The sequence below is a fragment of the Falco punctatus genome (assembly GCF_963210335.1).
Source record: "Falco punctatus genome assembly, chromosome: 11".
NCBI classification, from domain to species: Eukaryota; Metazoa; Chordata; class Aves; order Falconiformes; family Falconidae; genus Falco; species Falco punctatus.
In genome coordinates this window covers 2,288,386-2,306,867 of record NC_137591.1, presented here as the reverse complement: position 1 = coordinate 2,306,867, position 18,482 = coordinate 2,288,386, and the positions used below count along the sequence as shown (strand labels likewise).

The following is an 18,482-nucleotide window of genomic DNA, read 5'->3' as shown; positions in this document are numbered from 1 at the left end:
GGTGTCAGCTGCATCCTCTGATGCCTGATAGCTCAGGTCTCGCTTCTTGCGGAGCAGGAGCTGGTACTGCCAGCCCGTGCCGCGTACCGCACCAGCAGCTTCACACCTCCTGCTGTCATCCCTGGTCCTGCCTGCCTCCCTTTCTGCACCATGGCCCCGGGAGCAGGGGCTTTGTAGCAGTCCAAAAAAGTAGTCACCGAGCAAAGGCAATGAGTAATAGCCTGAAATTTAAGCACTTTGGAGTAGAAGTCGTGCTGTTGACTTTCCTTTCGCAGGGAGCATTCCAAGAAATGAAACAGGCTGGGAATCGGCTTTTGTCTATAGCTAGCGGGGGCTGCTGGTGACAAAGCATGCGGGTCCTTTCCGTGAGATGGCTCAGATGCGAGTTTTGTGTGTCTGTATTGTCTCTCTCTTGCTCCAATCTTCTGTCTGGATGAGTGACAGCCTGGCTGGATGCGCGCATGACTCTGCTTTGCTGTGCCTTTAACACTTTATATACCTGATGCTTCTGGTCATAATACAAATCTTTTATTTTTCTGTTATCCCTTTATAGAAATTATCTTATATTCTCATTTTCCTTTTTTTATTTTTCTGCATTCTTTTAGAGGAAAAGTCCGGTAAGAAATACAGTTTTTTTATCTCTTATAACTTTTTAACACAGTCTTGTGTTCTCTTGTTTGCACGGTCCCTGTTTTGCATGTCTCTAGAACTGAAATGTAAAATGCAAATAACAAATCCTACCATTTTGGAAGGCGTGATGTTTATTTTTCTTCTCCTTTGGTTTAACTTAGAACATTTTAAAATAGAGCTAGGCTGTCTTTGCTTTGGATGTACATAGTCTGGGGGTGTAGTTTGGGTGAAAGAGCTGGTGGTTTTGGACAAGATGTGTCAGGCCTGGCACAGTTTTACCAAGGCACGTTCTAGACCCATTGTTGCACATTGGAAGGTGTGAGAAGGCAGAAAAGCCCAGCAGCAGTCCGTGACCTGCTGCCATGGTGCCGCTCTATGCAATGGTGACGGCTTCCCGAGAGGGCTGGGTTTCCAGCTTCCCTGAGCCCAATGTGGGGGAATTCTGCTGTTCCGTGGGGTCTGGGTTCCCTCTGGGGTCTCCTGGGACGCTGCTCTCCCTGTGCTAGGGTGACCTCCAGCCTGTGGGAGAAGGATGCCGCGCTCCCAGTGGCAGGGGTGGAGGCTGGGTGGTGGAGGACACCCACCTGGCACTGTGGCCTGTGATGGAGGGGTGTGGTGGGCGCTGGGGGCCTTGGGGTGCTGACCTGTCGCTCTCTGACCAGGTGTCTCTTCTCTCTTCCTTCTCGCTGACCGCAGCGGCGCAGCCCGGTAAGCACCCGCACTCCCTGCTTCCACCCCTGCCGCGCTGGGAACGGGGGGGCTGGGGAGTCCAAGTCTGTGCTGGACGCCAGGTACATGGTGAGCGCAAGGGAAGGGGGGAGCGGTGCCAGTGCCATCAGCCACCCCAATGACGGGCAGCCTCCACGGTTCAACCCGCATCCTTGTGACCCCCCTGGAGACCTTGCTTGTGGTCCTAGGTACTCCTGCTGCCGCCCACCTCCAGCTGGGCTCCTGCTCCCATGGTCAGGGGTTGGGGGGGTTTGGCTTCTGTTGTGTGCAGGCATTGTGTGGTGAGAAACGTGGGTTAGCAGTGGGCTCGGCAGCCCTGGGCTAGCGGTTGGACTCTGTGAGCTTAAACGTCTTCTCCAACCTAAACGAGCTGTGATTCTAGGAGCGAGGGTTTAGGTGGCCAAACCCATGATATTTGACTTAGATGGATTTGCACCTGTCAAACATGAGGAATTGGGGTTTATGCCATTTCCCACGGGGCAAGGGTGTAAGTGACCCCCCAAGCCACGGGCTGCTGCGAAGGCAGTGCTGCCGGGTGATGGCTTTACGTGGCTCAAAGTCCTCTTGCTGGGGTGGCTCTGCTGCCCCGGTGCTGGCAGCGTGTGGGGTTTCGCAGCACACGTGCAAAGCTGGGCGCGTTTCAGCCACGTGCACTAAATACCCCCTTGGACGGGCAATTCTTGCCACTCCTGCTGCGACCCTCCCTGGGGGACCCCTGCCGTGCACCCCTGTCCCTGTCCATTCTGCTGACCCCGTGTGTTTCTAATTCCAGGGGACGATTAAAAGGAATTTATCCAGTAAGTATGTTCTGCAGCCTTCAAGAACAGTAGTTATGATGGTGTGGTGATGATATTTTGGCGGGGGGTGGTGGGTGGAGCAGGGAGTGGGTTAGGTTTGCTGTGAAGTGGTCCTGGCAGAAATGATGGCACCCAGACGTCTATCTTAAAGAAGGCCATATGGGATGTCCTCAGGGTACCCTATAGAAATGGTGCTGCTCCCTAATCTATATTTCCACAGATACAAAATGTGAATTAAACCCCAGACCTCTTTCTGCCAGCACCCCCACAGCAGGTGTGGGATGGGGCATGTGCTGTGTCGGTGGCACACCTGGTGCGAGCCCTCCTGCCAGCCTGGCTCTGGGTGGGCTGGGGCTCAGGGGGTGTGGGGTGTGGGCAGGGGAATGGCTCTAACCCCGCGCTGTCTGTCCTGTGCCGCAGGTGAGGAGATCACACGGCCCCGGCGCTCCACACCGACCCCAGACCCTGCCAGGTCAGTACAGAGTCCCTCGGCGTTACAATCCAACACGGCTACGCTTGGGCACATAGTCCTGGTGCGGTGCTTAAACCCTTCAGTGGGCAGTTGCACACTTGCAGCATTGCTGTGGGAAGTGTTTGTTTTCACCTGCAGGTTTTGGTCCTTTCATGCATACCTGGGTGGGTCACACCAGAGTAATGCAGCAGCAAATCCAGCAGGTATTTACTGCTCTACAGATACTGTCAGCCACCACCTGGCTGAGCTGCCCCAGATTGGCTCGTCAAAGACACCACTGCCGACACATCGCTTTAACTTTTTAGGCTCATGAGGCAGACCAACATTTGCATTGGGTGTTTAAATAAGCTGAATAAATGCTCCGTGCCACGGGATGCAAGAGGCACAGGGAGCGCTGGGTCCTCTCTGCTCAGATGCTGTGTGAGGAGATGAGAGATGCAGGGGGTGCCCAGGCAGCGACAGCGGGTCCCCCGGAACATGACTGAGCAAAACTGTGCAGAACTGAGGTGCTGATGACGGCGGCACCCCTGCTTTCAGATGCACGGTGTCCACACTCGCTCTCCCACAAGAGCAGCAAGGACATCTGTGGCTGGAAGCTGCCTTGAGCCCGATCGACAGGGAGAGCTGGCAGGCGGGTGCCATGTGTATATATTGATTCAGGAAAGCAGACCGACTAGTTGGTACAGCATGAAGCCAAATCTCACTAGGAGTGTGCCCCGTGCAGCTGCAGGGCTTGACTCGAGGTGTCTTGGACCTGAGCATGATCCAGACCTTGACTACTTTTCTTCCCTCCCCCCTCCTTTTCCATGCAGCCTGGAGTAGCTCTGACTAATCCCAAAGCAATCTGCAGTGCCTCAGCGCCTCACGGGCGCTATGGGATTTGCTACGGCCCAATGTTTCCACTGCTCTCCTTCCCCTTTTCTCTGCCTGAAACCCTCTGTTTTGCCAGGTGCTGTTAGCCTAGAATGCAAACGCACCCTAAAAATAGACATATTTGCACTCAAACACCAGGTCTCAGCACAACCCTGAACCTCATGGTTCCTCCGCACTTGTCTCATCCTGCAGCAAGAAAGCCGGGGAGGACCCCGCGGCGCTGGCTCCGCTCTTTGGGCCCCCACTCGAGTCGGCGTTCGAGGAGCAGAAGCTGGACGGTAAGCTGGGGGAGACGGGTGGCATCTCCTGGCCGTGACCGCTGGCTGTGCCGTGCCTGGGGAGGGCTTGAGGCAGCCAGCTCCGCTGGCAAGCGGGGTACCCTGGGTGTCAGCCCCCAGCCCTCCTCTGAACGGAGAAAGGCAAAACTAAAGGCGAAGGGTGGGTGGCTGCGTTAAACCTGGGGTTGGGGTTTGTATGGGTTATATGGAAACAGAGCAAGTGTTTGGGTCAATTAGTTAATTATGTGGTCTTAGGACTGATCCTGAAAGAGGGCAGCTAACAAATATTAAAATGATTGACTTTTCAAATGAGAGCCGGGCTGTGCCCCTTGGCCAAGCCCCACCGACGTACCCTGAAGCGGTGTGTGACAGCGGCAGCCGCTAGCTCCCAGTGCCGCAGCAGTGTTCCAGCATCACGTCAGTTTAACTGAAGGAGGACGTGAACCGAGCAGCCTGGCAGTGCCTCACGGCTCCCCATGCCACCAAGATGTCATCTCAGTAATGTCATTTTTTTCCCCCAGGAACAGCATTCTTCTGGACAAGGAGTATAAGGATGCTTGGCTGCCCCCACCCCCTGCCAGCCTAAGCCTTTATTTTTTATTTACAGCTTTCCCGAGGCGCAGGGATCTTGCCAGGCTTGTTGTCCCCAAAGAAAAACCCCATTCACAGGCTGGAGCGGGCTGTGCCTGGGGAGGAAAATCCTCCTCTCCGAGGCGGTGGCTCTGCTCAGCTATCACGAAATGGCTGCTGCCGCTCGTAGCCTAGTTATGTCTTATAATTAATGACTCCAGTTAATTCTTTTAATCAAAACTATAGTTGTTTGGAGTTCCCCACACACAGTCCCCCCAAAAGTTTAAATGAAATATAGAAGAGTTTTTTCCCCCCCTTACAACCTCTGTGAATATAATTGGACCTTTCTGTTTTAATACCTGGGGATTTTTTCCCTTGCATATCCTAAAATTCCAGACGATTTTTGCAATTAAAGCAATGTTTCACTTAATGTAATAAGCCTCCGAATACATAAATGGCATTGTTTGGTTTGTCAAGCAGCATGATTGTCAAACTAATTGCATGTCCTGTTTAAAAACCAGGCAAGCTTGTAATTACCTGCCGTTACAGAAGCCCCCCTGTCTTTAATGAGGGGGTTCTGCCACCGCTGAGCTGCCTCTTTACAAGCCTCAGATGAACACGTTTCATCTGTGTTTTGGTATTTGGAAAGAGACAGTCACTTTTATTGTTGCCTTTGTGTGTGTATTAATTGATATTTTTTTTTTTTGGTATTTTCTTTTCCAGCCACTCTAGATCAGCCTGAGATATGGGGTTCGGTCCAGCCCGTCAACACAAGCGTAGAGTCCCCAAAGCTACAGAGACCTTTTCCAACTGGAAGTAAGTGTCCGCGCAGGTTATCAGCTGGAAATAAATGACTATATACTGAAATCAAACCTTCTACTTTCCCTCACTCAGACTGCTGCTACTGTGCAATGCCGTAACCTTTCAGCCGGTAGCAAGTTGAAGGGTGGTTCTTCCCTGGCCCGGCCATAGCTGTGCGCGTCGGGGCCGAGCCAGGACAGGGCTTTGGCCGGGGATGGGATGGATGGGGATGGGCCAGGGTGGGAGAGACAGCACGCATCCTCCCTGGGGAAACACGCTTCTGGGCTGGATTTACAAGATGAAACATCTCCAGCTGGGGCAAATGGCCAGGTGAGGAGTACCTGATCTGCCGTGTTAATGATGTAGTTATTTGGTCTGAAAGGTCAGAAGCACAGGTTTCTCCAGGCTAACCTAAAGAAGGGCAGCACATCCCAAATCCCCGGTTTTGCTTGCAGCTTTTCCCATTGCCCAGGGCAGCCAGGGGAACCACAGCTTTTCCTCCTCCCTAGCCACAGTCTTTTTTTCTTTTTTTTTTTTTTTTTTTTTCTTGTTCCCCTGCTCCTTTCTCCCGCACCAGCCGTTAGCCCACCCTATTTCAGGCCAAGCCCACCCCAGCCCTGGTGCTGCCAGCTGGCTGGTGTTGCTGTGCCAAGGTCAAGGCGACCTCTGGCCACATCACGAGCTTGCAAGGGGACTGTGACATTTGGGATTGAAATGGCTGCTTAATGGTGCTGAGCGGCATCCAGAGCAGCCACGGTGCATTCCGGCTGCTCCTCCAGGAGGCTCTGGCTCGGATGCTACTTACATCTGCTTTGCCAAAACACCTCTGTGAAGCTGCACTGGGTTAATTAGCCACATGGTTCCTCCTCCTGTGTGAGCATTCCGTGCAGGATGGGCACATGAGAAACGCGGAAGCAGATATGTGCCTCGGAGGCTACAGGTTTTAATTAAAATTATAATTCAGGTTTTTAAAGTACAACCTAAAATTAAAAAAAAAGGGGGGGGAAAAAGGGGGGGGGGGGGTTGCGGAGAAAACACCCCACAAACCTAAAACCCAGCAAAGGGCACCAGTGATCACTTGTCGCTCGGTGACCCATCATAAGCTCCCGGATGTGGGGATGCTCCAGCTGGCCCAGCCACTTGCCTGCTTCACACCTGGGCAGCATGTGGCCGCCCCCGCCAGCCACGCGTGCTCCTGGCGCAGCCCCGCTGATTTCCCCCTCCCTCCTCTGTTTTGCAGCACCTCCGCCACTCCCGCCGAAAAACATCCCCGCCACGCCGCCCCGCACCGGCTCCCCTCTGACGGTGGGAATAGGTAAAGGCTGAGCGCCCACCTCCGCGGTTGCATGGCCCTGGTAGACTGCGCCGGGGGCTGCGCTGGGGCGTCGGGTCCCGGGGCTGCGTTTCGGGGACAGGTTTGGCCCTTGCGCATCCTTTTTTCTTTGCATCCGTGGTGCTTTAGTGGATGCTGCAGTGGGGGTGATACTTTAGAAGCGGTGCAAGATGCTTTTGGCTCCCGAGTTGGTGTCACCCTGGTGAAACTAACGCTCTCTCCTCCCCCCCTCCCCACCTTTGGGATCGGTCACTGCTAGAGATGAAATGCAACATTAGCCTTAATGCCCTGCTCAAAGCTGGGAGCAGAAGAGCACATTACTGCCCGGAGCAGCACGGCACAGCCTGTGCTTCTGAAATAACAGGGTGTGGGGCACCTGCCTGTGTGTGGGGAGCTGGTCCTGCCCTCCCAAACTCCTGCTGCTGTCCAGGGAGGTGGGAAACACACCCCAGTCCCGCAGCGGGGGGTTGCAGCAGTGCTGGCGGCAGAGGGGCTGGGGGAAGAGAATGACGTGGGATACCTGGGATAAAGGACAGCAGGAGGGAAGGGTTGAAAGGTGGTGTTGGATGCAGCCAGAGGACGTAAAGTGCTTATAAGCGTATAATTCATGTTGCTGGCAGGGTGCAGCCTGTTGGAGGTGCAGGTGCTGAGGAGGGGTGGGCAGTCCCTGGCCTCTGGCTCCGGGAGCTGACTGGCTGGCTGCACACACAGATGCAGAGAGCACCTCGGGGCATTATTAACATCACCATGAAGAAATCCCCCGCTCTGAGCTTACTGCTCTATCCATCAATATTTCATTTATGCTCCCATATCCTGATTTTTCTATTTATCTAAGCAGGCAGGCTGGCAGAGTGTCCATCTACATACATAGTCATCAACAAGAGCAAAGGCAGTGCCCAGCTGCATGTCACGGCTGGTTTGCTGGGGTCTGACTCGCTGCACATTTCAGCCTCTGCACCAAGTAAAGCAAGTGGCAGAGGTCTATTTTTTTTTCCTGTTTTAGCAGAACATCAGGTGGCCCCTCTCCAAATGCAGAGACAGGGGTGGGATGCTGACACAAGGAGCCCAGGGGGCACGTTGGTTTTAGTCAGCGCACGTGCCTGGCCACACGCTGCCCTGGTCCTCGCTGCATCCCCTGTTCGGTCTGTGCAAAGCGGAGTCCTGGGCAGCCTGCCTGGCCTTGGAGAGCTGCCAGCCCCCCTGGCCCCAGCCCTCAGCGAAGGTAAATGCAGGAGAACAGGGCGCAAAAGGGAGGATGGAGGATCTCCCTCCTCTGGAGGTGTAACTGCTGCTGAATCCCATCTCGGCATCAGTTATGGACTCAAATACAAATGTGGATGTGCGGTTGCTCGGTTAGTGAGCAGAGCCCTAAAACACCCTTTGCTGCTGCTTGCAACTGAAATACATATACCTGCCTGCTTTCCTGCACTGCATGCCCGGCAGCACTTCTTGGGAGTGTCAAGCCAGCATGTTTAAATATATATATTTATAGACACATACATATAAATATATAGAGAGAGTGGAGTGTGTAAGAGAGCTGAGTGCGTAAGTTTAATACTGCTGGTAATTCAGTGATGCTAATGACCCAGCAGTGTTGTTTAGGCGGTACGTAACAAAGGCTGAGAGCCAGCTGTAGAACTGGGGAGGGTACAGGAGCGCTGTGTGTGAAGCGATGGAGGAGGTGGGCTTGGCTCGTGGTGCATGCTCATGCTCCTACGGCGTATGTTTTCAATCCAGCGTGATCCCTTATGCGTTGCACATGACCTGTTGTAGAAATCTTCTTGCACATGAATTATATTCCCTGGCAGCTTATAAGAAAAAAACAAACCCGTGCTTTTAAAGCATCTCCTCTGAAAAGTAGCTGACGTAGAGCTCCGTAGAGAATAGTGCAACTGCAGTGCTCTCGGTTAATGCTAAGTGTAAAATAAACTACTTTGACCACAGGAGGGGACCAGACAGCAGCAGAGCTCAAAAGAGACAAACTTCCGTCCATCAATGACTTGGACAGCATTTTTGGCCCCGTGCTATCCCCTAAGTCTGCTGCTGTTAATGCAGAAGACAAATGGGTCAATTTTTCTGATCAATCCCCGGAAAACGTGACTCCAGAGTTGATGCCCCAGGAAAAAGCGGGGTCCCCACTGGCAGCAGCGGGCAGCCTGGCTGATGCCCCAGTGGCTGAGCCCTCCCGCCCGCTCCCCTCGCCGCTCCACCTGGAAGAGGTTCACAAGAAGGTTTCTGAGCAGTCCCACCTTAAGGATGAGAACTTGGAGCTGGCCGCCTCTCCCAAAGATTTTGGGCCGGGACAGAGAGCGACCCCGCCGCCGCCTCCACCACCCACCTACCGCACGGTGGTCTCCTCGCCCGGACCAGGCACCAGCAGCGGCACGGGAAGCACCAGCGGTACGTCCCGTGGTGTTGGGTGTGCTTCGGTGTGGCAGTGACCGCATCCGCCATCCCCTCCCACCTGGTTGTGCCTGTGCCTGGCGCCTGCGCTCCCACCCAGCAGTCTTGTGCTTCCACGTCCAGCGTCTGCCCTCAGCCTCCTGTGTCCTCTTCCCCCACTCCTTGCTGCGTGTCTGATGGTCGGATGGGTCTGAGAGCCTTTCCCCAAAGCTCCCACAAGCTGCCCTTCCCACCTCTGCCATCCATGCAACCCCTCGACGCAAAATTTTGCATGGGATTGTTGTTGCTGCAACTCCATCCTCAGTAGGCTTCAGAGTGAATGTAAGCAGAAACGCTTCAGGCGAATAACCTGAGCAAGCCCTAGAACCAGAGGGGCTCAGTCTGCTGCAGGCAGACAGGTCACTGCATCCAGCTGCCCCAGGGCTGCTGAGACAAAGTAACTCACAGCAGCAGGGATCTGCTGGCGCTTGGTCCCTCTCGCCTGTGAGAGCGTGGATGGATGCCCAGCCAGGTCTGGAGAAACTGCTTCCAGGGTGAAACCTCTCACAGGGGCAGAACCAGACAGGATTGTCTAGCATGTGCTGGCTGCCAGGCTTCATCTGCTTAATTATAAATGTCTGCACGCCCATTAGGGCAAACGAACTCTTCAGAGGTCAGCTTACACAAGCTCTCCCACAGTGCTTGAGAAGGTGCAACGTGATCACGTTATTTCAGACACTGACCCCAGGGCGCTCACTGTACCTGGGCAGCCGTGCTGTGTGTCCCCATCCCCCCCCAGCTGCCATGCTGCCCTCCTGCAGCCACCAGACATTATTTTTGAGAGAGTTACCCCCACAGAGCCCTGCAGACACTGGCACCCGTGGCAGGCACTTTGGGTGCAGAGCTCCCCAGCCCTGTGCCCACCCACTGTCACTAGCCTCGTGTGACCTCGAAAGCTGTGCCGTCTGCCACCTCTAAGGGGGCTGTGGGGTTGCTGGGGGCATCTTCCCCCTTCCCCTGAGCCTGGCTGTTGCTGCTAGTGTGGCTTTGCTGTGCTGGTGGTGGCTTTTCTGTGCTGGGATGGGGCGGCAGGGGTCTGCGCGGGTGCGGTGACACTGGTTGGAGCTGGGGCTTCTCCGGGAGATCGGCAGTGGGAATCGGCACCACTCTTCCTATGCCCTCTCCACCCAGATGCCCACTGAGCGACTGTCTCACCTGAGTGGAGGTTGCAGGATGGGGACGCACCAGTGGCTCAGCACATAGGGATGGATGGAGAAACCCAGCTCGGCAAGGGGGCACCGCCTGTTTGGGAAGATCCGCATCTCTTCCCTAGAAGTTGTCTCCTGCCTCGGTCCTTTGCAGTGTGCTGGCACCTCAGCCTTACCCAGGACAGCGAGCCCTACAAATGCAGCGTTGACATGCGCAATCAAAAATCATGTGAATCTTCAGAAAGCTGCAGCCAGTCTGGGTGCATGGTGCGGTTCCAGCACCCTGCCCGTGCTGCTCTTCCGAGGCCCCTGTGGCTGCATCCAGCCCCAGGGCTGCCCGGCTGTCGGATGCTGTGGAGCAGAGCCGTCCCAGGACTCCCTCCTACCTCCACATCCCACAGGAGCCTGGGCTCGTGGGTGTCACTGGGGCAGGGCTGGGGACCAGCAGAGAATCATCATAGAAGTGTGGAAGGGTTTGGGTTGGAAGGGACCTTCAAGGTCACCTAGTGCTACCCCTCTGCCACAGGCAGGGACGCTTCCCACTAGAGCAGGCTGCTCCCAGCCCAGCAGGCTTCTGATTTCATGCTGATTTACAACATGCTGCCAGCTTCTCGTTGTAGAAAATATCTAGAGGTACACGGGCTTCACAGGGCCCTTAAGAACCTGAAGAACAGCCCCCTGGGTGGGAGCTGCTGTCTGGCAGGGCTTTGGCTGGCCGGCGGCTGCTCCTGAGCCAGGGCCAAATGCACCCTCCAAGTCTCCATCTTCTGACACTTGTTCAGTGCTGCTAAGTTACTTTCGCTGAACAATTCTGGTTTTGTCAGGCTCTTACTGGGATAACAAAGGAAAAATTCAAACTTTGGCTCCCAAATCAGGCTTTTAAATAAAAACAGCTTGCATTTCAGAGTTGTGCAAATGGAGGGCCAGGATTTACTCTCTTTAAACAAGTCCACCTCTTGTCTTAGCCTTCTGTCATTTACCTTTTGGTCTGTCTTCTGCAGATCTAGCTTTGATATTTCCTTAAACTAAGCTATCACGCAAAAAGCTTAATAAACAGATTCTCTCATAAGCAGGAAAAATAAGGCTAAAGGCATCATTTCATTGTCAGCCTGAGCAAAACACGCTGCTGTGCAGATCCTAATGTGCTGCTGTGCTCCGCGGAGGTGGGCAGCAAACGCCAGCTCAGCCATCCTGCAACATGGGGTCTACGTCCCCCCCAGCTCCTGCCGCCCCTCTTGTCTGGATGCGGTCTCCAACCACTCTGTACAACACCAGTTATTGCTGAGCTTACCCTGGAAGAGGAAAGCATCCTGCTGGGCGTCCCCTTAAGCATCTGTTACGATTCGATTTGATCGCAGGATGTCCCCCTTGGCAGCAGGGCAGCGGCTGCTGGGGACCCCACAAAGCACGACACCAGCACCCTCTTGTTCGTTGAAGCTCTTCCAGAGACCTGGGAAACACGTCACACTCCCAGCAAATCTGATAACCTTGCTCTTCCACCCTTCCTCTTCTTCACTCGGACAAAGCTTTGACCCCCTCACCAGGACCCCTCGTTCCTGCGGTAGGGGACAGACCCTGCTCGCCGGCTGTGCTGCTTGTGGAGCCCTGGGAGCTGTGACATCCCTGTCGGCTGCTGTAGGAGTTAAGCATCGTTTTTTCCCTGCCTGTCATGCCTTGTTTTCAGGAAAATCATGAGATTCCTCCAATAACAACTTCTCCCAGCTCCTCCTCGCCGAGGGAGCCGGGTGCCTGGTGCAGGCGGGCAGCCCCTGCGAGAAGCACATCAGCAACCGAAAAGCTCTTTGCCAGTGCGGCGCGATGGTCAACGGGAGCTTGTGCATGGGCACCCAGCGGCTCGGGGCGGGGGGGAAGCCTTTGCTTCGTGCGGGGGGTGGGGGGGGTGTGCAGCTGCGGGGGGCAGCCTGCCGCATGCTCACGGCTCCCCTTTTTTGCAGGTTCCTCGTCCCCGGCTCGCCCCGGCACGCCACTGGCCACCTGTGGCACCCCACCACCACCGCCACCCCGGCCCCCCTCCCGGCCCAAGCTGCCCCCTGGCAAGCCCGTCGCGGACGTGGTATGTTCGTGGTCACGAGGCGTGCAGGGGGGATGCATGTGCCGTGGGGGCGGCGGGGCTGCGTTTGCTGAACGGTGAGACGGGTTAACTGAGCGGAGCAGGTCGTGAAGAGCAAGTAACCGTGGGGGCTGCCTGGGCCAGCAGGGGTTTTCCATAATTTGTTCAACGAGACCAATTCCACGTGGGAAAATGGCTGTGAATGTCTCCTGCCCTGCCTGCTGGCAGCCTGGGGGTGCCAGCCGTGGGCCCGCCGTGGTTCACAGTTACAGTGAAGGCAGAAAACGGGTGTGAAAAGGGAGCACGCTCGTGGGAAGGGTAATCTCTGGTGGGGCTCCCCACCGCTGTGCCGTGCCAAGTGGGTTCCATCCCGCCACCCCGGGCTGCTTCAGGTAAGTTGTAGAGAATTTTTTGATTGATGTTATGGTTATACAATTATCCCTAAAGGATCCATAAGGACCCACTGAGCAGCTCCTTGGCGAGCTAGCGTGCGGTGGCACTGTTCCTCCCCGATGCCGAGTGCCTTAAACCCATCCTGTGGCCCCTGGACCTCCCATCCCTAGTGAGGATGAGGATTTCCAACATACGGACCCACGAGACAGTGGGAATCATCTGCCAGTTTTTTAAGTTTGGACTAAAATGCTGTTGGCACTGAAAGAACTAAAATTGTTCAGTTTTGTACTAAGTCAGCCCTGGGATGTCAGCGGAGCCTGGCCTGGAGGCACAGAGGGTTACAGAAAAAAGCTTCTGTTTGTTTGATGCAAATGTCACTGTGGATATTTTCTTTAACCTTTTGTTATTTTATGTTTTCCTACAGTCCAGGCCTTTTAGCCCTCCTATTCACTCATCCAGTCCTCCTCCGATAGCACCTTTAGCCCGTGCTGAAAGTACTTCTTCCATATCTTCCACCAATTCCTTGAGTGCAGCCACCACTCCCACCGTTGGTAAAAACATACAGCACTGCTGTTCTTTCACCTTTCCTACCTCTGAACGTGCTTAAAAGATTCCTGAAACCTTTTCATTTGCTAGATTGTTCTTTAGGTTCACGCTCATTAGTTTTCATCAGATTTTTAAATGCAAAAAGGGATTTGAGGGGGGTGTGACGGATCACAAAGGTGATGCTGCTAGGGAAAGCTCTCTCTGTGGCAGCTCCAAATGCTGTGAAAGATGAATGTTTGGTGAAGGCAGGGGCTATCACTAAGTGAAATATAATATAAAATGTGCTTATGGTCTGTACATTTGGTCCAAATAAGCTTTTTTTTTTTTTTTTGTGGGCAATGCTTGTAGATGGAGGGGAGGGCGGCTGGAAGCCAGACCTTGGGATCCAGGAGGCGACTAATATTAAATCTCTCTCAATGTCCTAAATTCATACTTCCCCGTAGAGAGGCAGTGGGAAACGAGACCTTGGAAAAGGTTCTTCCAAACCGGTACCTTGACAGGTCCTAGACCAGAACAAAGGGCTGTAGTTTTTCTTTTGGAGAAACATCCTGAAAAACATGAGTTTTGCCACCCCCACCCCCCCCCCCCCCAGTGCCCCCCAGGGCCTGGGACAAGAAATGTGAATAGAGTCTGGCTGGCAGCTCCCAGGCTCCATGTGCTGCGACCCTCTGTGCCTCCCTCTGTTCCCCACCCCCCCATCCCCGGCTGCCAGCGCTCCCTCCTCCGTGTACCTGTCATCCTGCCGGGCCGCCAGCCCCGCTGCCCCTCGCTTCCCGCAGCTCCATCTTGTGCCAGGAACACTTTCCTTCTTTTTTTTCTTTTTTTTTTCTTTTTTTTTTCTCTTGTGTTTTTTGTGATGAGCACTCTCGGTTTGCGCGGCAGGGAGGGAGCTGGCAGGCCTCTGCCGGCGTGGGGTGGCAGGCAGGCTCTGCGCAGGGAGCTGAACCCCGGCTCTCCTCAAAACCTCAAACCGGGCTGGTGTTCGTGTCCTGGCTGCGGCGTTTCCCACCGTCCAAGCCGTGGGGAGCGGCAGCATCACCACCCTAACACCATCCCGATGGCTGGAAGGCGATGGGATGGCCCAAGCCATGCGGTGGATGCCGTCCCCGCGGTGCCGGCACCCACCCGAGCCCTCCCTGTAGGTTTGCCGGAGTCTCCAACCTGCGTCTCCATCCTGTTGTTTGCTTCACTCTTGAGGTGTTGTAGACGCTTGTACCTGTTCGCCGGCTGTTGGTCACTGTCACAGCATGCTGCTGAAAAAATCCCGCACCTCCAGCAAGGGGCCAGCCAGCCCCGAGCATCCCCGGTGTATCGGCTGTCGGTCCTGGCTGTGCCCACTGTCCTGCAGCTTTGGCAGCAAGCTGCGGGTGGTAAACACCATTTTGGTGGAGAGCAGCCAGGCTGAGGACAGGGATGGCTGTGGGGGCTTCAGGAGGCCGGGCAAAGTGGCTCTGAAATGGGGGCTGTGTGATGGTCCTGTAGACTGAGCAGGCAATGGGTCCCTTAGGCTCTCATTTTAATTTCTGTTGGTTTTTCTCCCTGACACATATTTTTGTGAACAAAAATTGTTGCTTGATGTTTTTAATGACCTACCCACCCTGAGCAGCAGGGGCTGACGCAGCTGCAGGGTGAGAAGCTGTGCCCACTGGCTCTAGTGGCTCCCACCCCCTCCGAAGGGGCTTTGCTTGAAAAAGAGCCAAAATTCAGAGCTTTCAGGTCACCCCTCGGCAGAGAGACCCCGAGCAGGGCAGCCAGGAGGGGTGCCCCCGGGTTGCAGGGTTTGCAATTCCAGCTCCATGCAAAGCCAGTGGTGGGTGCCGTGTTGTCAGGATTTGACCTGGGAAAAGCCAGGCAGGGGCAGGCAGGGGTTGGGAGCCATGCCGGGGCACTCCAAGCATCTCTCCGTTGTCCCCACCACCAAGACAGCCGGGGTGAGGTTGGGCAGCAGCGCTGGGCCAGCACCCACGTAGTGCTCGCCTGGCTGCACCGGGCTGCAAACCCTCAGCGGAGCAGGGAATGCTTCTGACACCTGGGCCGGCCGTGCAGAGATAGGAAAAGATAAGGTGAAAGGGGGGCAGGGCACAGGAGGGGCTCGGGGACAGCAGGTTGGGGGTCGCTGTGGGTCCTGTGGGGGTAGCACGGGGCTGCCCCCAGCCCTCGGCTTGCCGCCAGGTCCGGCTCCACCACGCGCTCCAGCTCGTTTGCTGTGGCAAAGTCCGACGGAGTTTGTCCAGGAGCATGTGGAAGCGTTATTTTGTTTATTTGTCCTCTGTGTTGGTCTGGTTTGCTTTCGTTGTGGTTGCATGTGCAGTCTGAATAATTTATTGCAAAGAAAGAAGCTGTTACTTCTGTGTCGGCGTTCCTTCCATTATTTCTCTCGTTAAAATCCCTCTGTCTCTTTTCATTGATAGAGTGCGCTGCTTGATTTCATTTGGGATTTGTGTTTTCATTCTTTTTTTTTTTTTTCTTTCCTTTGCATTTCTTCTGCTTATGTTATCAGAAGATGATGCTTTTATTGACAAACTGCCCACGTTTGAAAGGCGCTGTGAAACGCCTGCAGGTACTGTACTAGCAGGGCACTTTCGAGACATCTCGCTTCGGAGTGGGCGGCTGCGGGCACCCCGAGTGCCCGAGCCCCAGCACCCCACTGCTCGCAGCACCTTGCATGACAGTTTCTCAGTGACAAAAAGAACCGTGAGGTGAAAGGCTATCACCTCCTGAATTCAAAAGGGTTAATATAACTGCTCAAAAAGCCAGTTTTTACCCCCTACCCATAGTTATTTCAGCAGTACCTGGTGTCTAACGTGGCTTTCGAGGCGGTGTGAGTGCAGGGAGCTGGTGGTTGTAATGAGAAAGGAAAAATTCCAGCCAGGCGTCTCCTGCTCTGTGTGCGTGTGTCTGTTTATCTGCAAGTTTTATGTCCTGAAATGCAACAGAAAATACCTACGTTTCACTGTCACTTATTTTGCACACCGGTGTGGCATGCAGCTGCAGCATCCCACTGGGAGACGTTCGCTGCCGCTGTTGTAGCACGGCAGAGACATCACCGGAGGCGAAGAGGAGAAGGCGTGTTTGCCGAACTCAGCGCAGTTAGAATATGCTGACGGAGTGCATGAACCGAGAAGCCTCTTCTACTCTAGACAAAAAAAAAAGACACCCCCTCACCCCCCTAAAAATCCTTCCCAAGCGGGCAAAGATACTCTTCCATCTAGGCTTCCATAGCTTTGCTTTCTGCTTTCTGTTTCCTAAGCCAAAACCAGAGTTTAAGAGCCCCCCCTTTCCTTGCACGTGAATGGCTTGCAGCGCCTCGCCCCTCCCTGTAGCGAGATAAATGACCTGCTCTGTGACTCACACTGTGTCCTTCTCTCTCCCTCTCCTTAACCTTTCCCATCCCGCTTCAACTCCTGGCCATACAGAGAATGAACAGCCTTCCCTCGTTTGGTTTGACAGAGGAAAGTTTTATTTGACTTTCGAAGGTAAGTAGTGCATAGCATACCCGGTAACGACTTGCTCCCCTTGCTCTTGCTCTCCGACTCCCGGGGTTTCCTTCAAAGGCTCCAGTCCGGCTTTCCGTGCAAAATGCTATGGCTACTTAGATGACATCGCAAGTTCAACCAGAATAATTTTGATTTGATTTATTCCATTTGTCCTGGTGATCCGTCTCCCTATTTATTTATTAAAACAAAAAACCCAAAACCAACCAAAACCCAAAAGAACTTTCTCATACCAAGACTGTGGTGAAAACCAGAGAGCAAAACCACTTGCACTGCCGAGGAACTTGACTCTGTCAACCAGGGCTTCTCTATACTCTCTCTCGCGAGCTGCTCATTACCCTGAGTGGGCTGTGGCACAGTGCGGTTAATTAAAAACCAAAGGGCGACAGGTTCTCTGCCAAGGTGGGGCCCCTTCCTCGCCTCCCATCAGATTTTGCCACGGTGAGGGGTCGGCAGCATGCCGGCACTGCCAGCAAGCGTAGCTGAAATGCCGCTACGTTGTGCTGCTGGGGTGGCTGGCTGGAGGCGGTGTGGGTTTTGGGGTCCCTCGGTGATGAGAAGGCACGTCGGGGAGGATGCAGGAGGAGGACAGTTTGTTTTGGGGCAGATGGCAGCTTCTCTGAGCAGCATCACACCTCTGAGGGGGCCAGGGGCACAAGTGCCTGGGTGGCCAGCCCCACTCCCAGAGCTCCAAGGCTTTAGACAAAGCCTCATCTCACAGACACTGTGCCAATATTTTTCTTTAAAAAAAGGAAAAGCAAAGCATGGAGGTTGGCTAACAGCAGGAATAGGTGCTTTAAAACCCAAGGGAAGCACTTTGAAGCTGTTGTGGAGCTTGCAGGCAGAGCTGGGCTGGGGCTAGCTGGGGGATGCTGGCACAGGGCACGCCAGAGCATGGTCCCCATGGGTCTTGCTCTCTCAGAGCGTGTGGTCCGTAAAGCGTGTCCCCTGCAGCAAACAGCCAAGTGACCTGGGGCTGCGCTGCCGGGCTGCTTGCCTTCATGGAGCAAACCCCAGGTTGGTGAGCGCGATGCCATAGCGGCAGCAGAAGGCAGGGATGGAGGCAGTGGTGACCAGGGCAGTTGGTTCCTTCTTTTCCTCCTTCCTACCTTTTAATCAGCCCCAGCAGCCAGGCCCCGAGTCCTTGCTCCAACAGCAGCTCCCAGCTTAGACCTGGGAGGGGGCCACGGAGGAATGGCTTCCTCCTAACGCTCATTGCAGTTTTGCTGTTTCCAGCGGTTTTGGGTTTTCCTTTCCCGGGTGCCACCTGCCCACCTGGAGCTTGGGGAAGAGCCGAGCACAGCGGGGATGGGGACAGCTCATCGCTGGGTTGAAGCCGCCACCTTCCAGCATCACCCTCAGCACACGTACCCCGGCACTGCGCATCCCCACTGACCCCCGCTCTGCGTTTCCTCCTCCCTTCACTCGCTCCAGCGCTGCGAGCACGTCTAGTGTTTGGGGGTTTTCTTGTGGTTTTGTGTTTTAGTGATTTTGAATGGTATATTTGATTCTGCTCCTTTGTTCTGGCAGTGTGGACGGTATAGAGCAGGGGGGTGGGTTTGCTCAGGGCGTGCCGGCTGGCTGGCACAGCAGCAGGGCTGCAAGAGCGTGGCACTGCCTCCAGGCTCATCTCATCTCCCAGAAGGAGCTATCATGCTTCCAAATGCTGGATTCCCTGATCTAGCCCTTCATCTTTGAGTCTGACTTAAAAAAAAAAAAAAAAAAGCTAAACTTCAGCGCTCATCTCGAGGGAGGTAAAAGGAGATCTGGTGAGTTCAGCACCTGTAACTCAGGGCATGAAATGACAGAAGGGAAGTTGTCTTCTTGTTGCTGGGTTTGGGGGATTTTTGTGCTAAGATATGTGTGTTTGCAGAGCGTGGCATGGTTGGTTCGTGTGCGAAGATG

The 18,482-nt window shown here is 54.6% G+C and overlaps 1 protein-coding gene across 1 annotated transcript in view; it reads left to right on the top strand.

The window, feature by feature from the left end:
• Positions 1-18,482, top strand: part of SGIP1 (SH3GL interacting endocytic adaptor 1) — a 67,711-nt gene that overhangs the window by 34,823 nt on the left and 14,406 nt on the right. The window contains exons 9-18 of the mRNA XM_080406707.1: positions 1,327-1,338; positions 2,132-2,156; positions 2,577-2,628; positions 3,694-3,779; positions 5,073-5,165; positions 6,391-6,465; positions 8,428-8,883; positions 12,029-12,147; positions 12,962-13,088; positions 16,500-16,559. Of these exons, the coding sequence (XP_080262833.1) occupies positions 1,327-1,338; positions 2,132-2,156; positions 2,577-2,628; positions 3,694-3,779; positions 5,073-5,165; positions 6,391-6,465; positions 8,428-8,883; positions 12,029-12,147; positions 12,962-13,088; positions 16,500-16,559 (1,105 nt within the window). The remainder of the gene's footprint in view (positions 1-1,326; positions 1,339-2,131; positions 2,157-2,576; positions 2,629-3,693; positions 3,780-5,072; positions 5,166-6,390; positions 6,466-8,427; positions 8,884-12,028; positions 12,148-12,961; positions 13,089-16,499; positions 16,560-18,482) is intronic.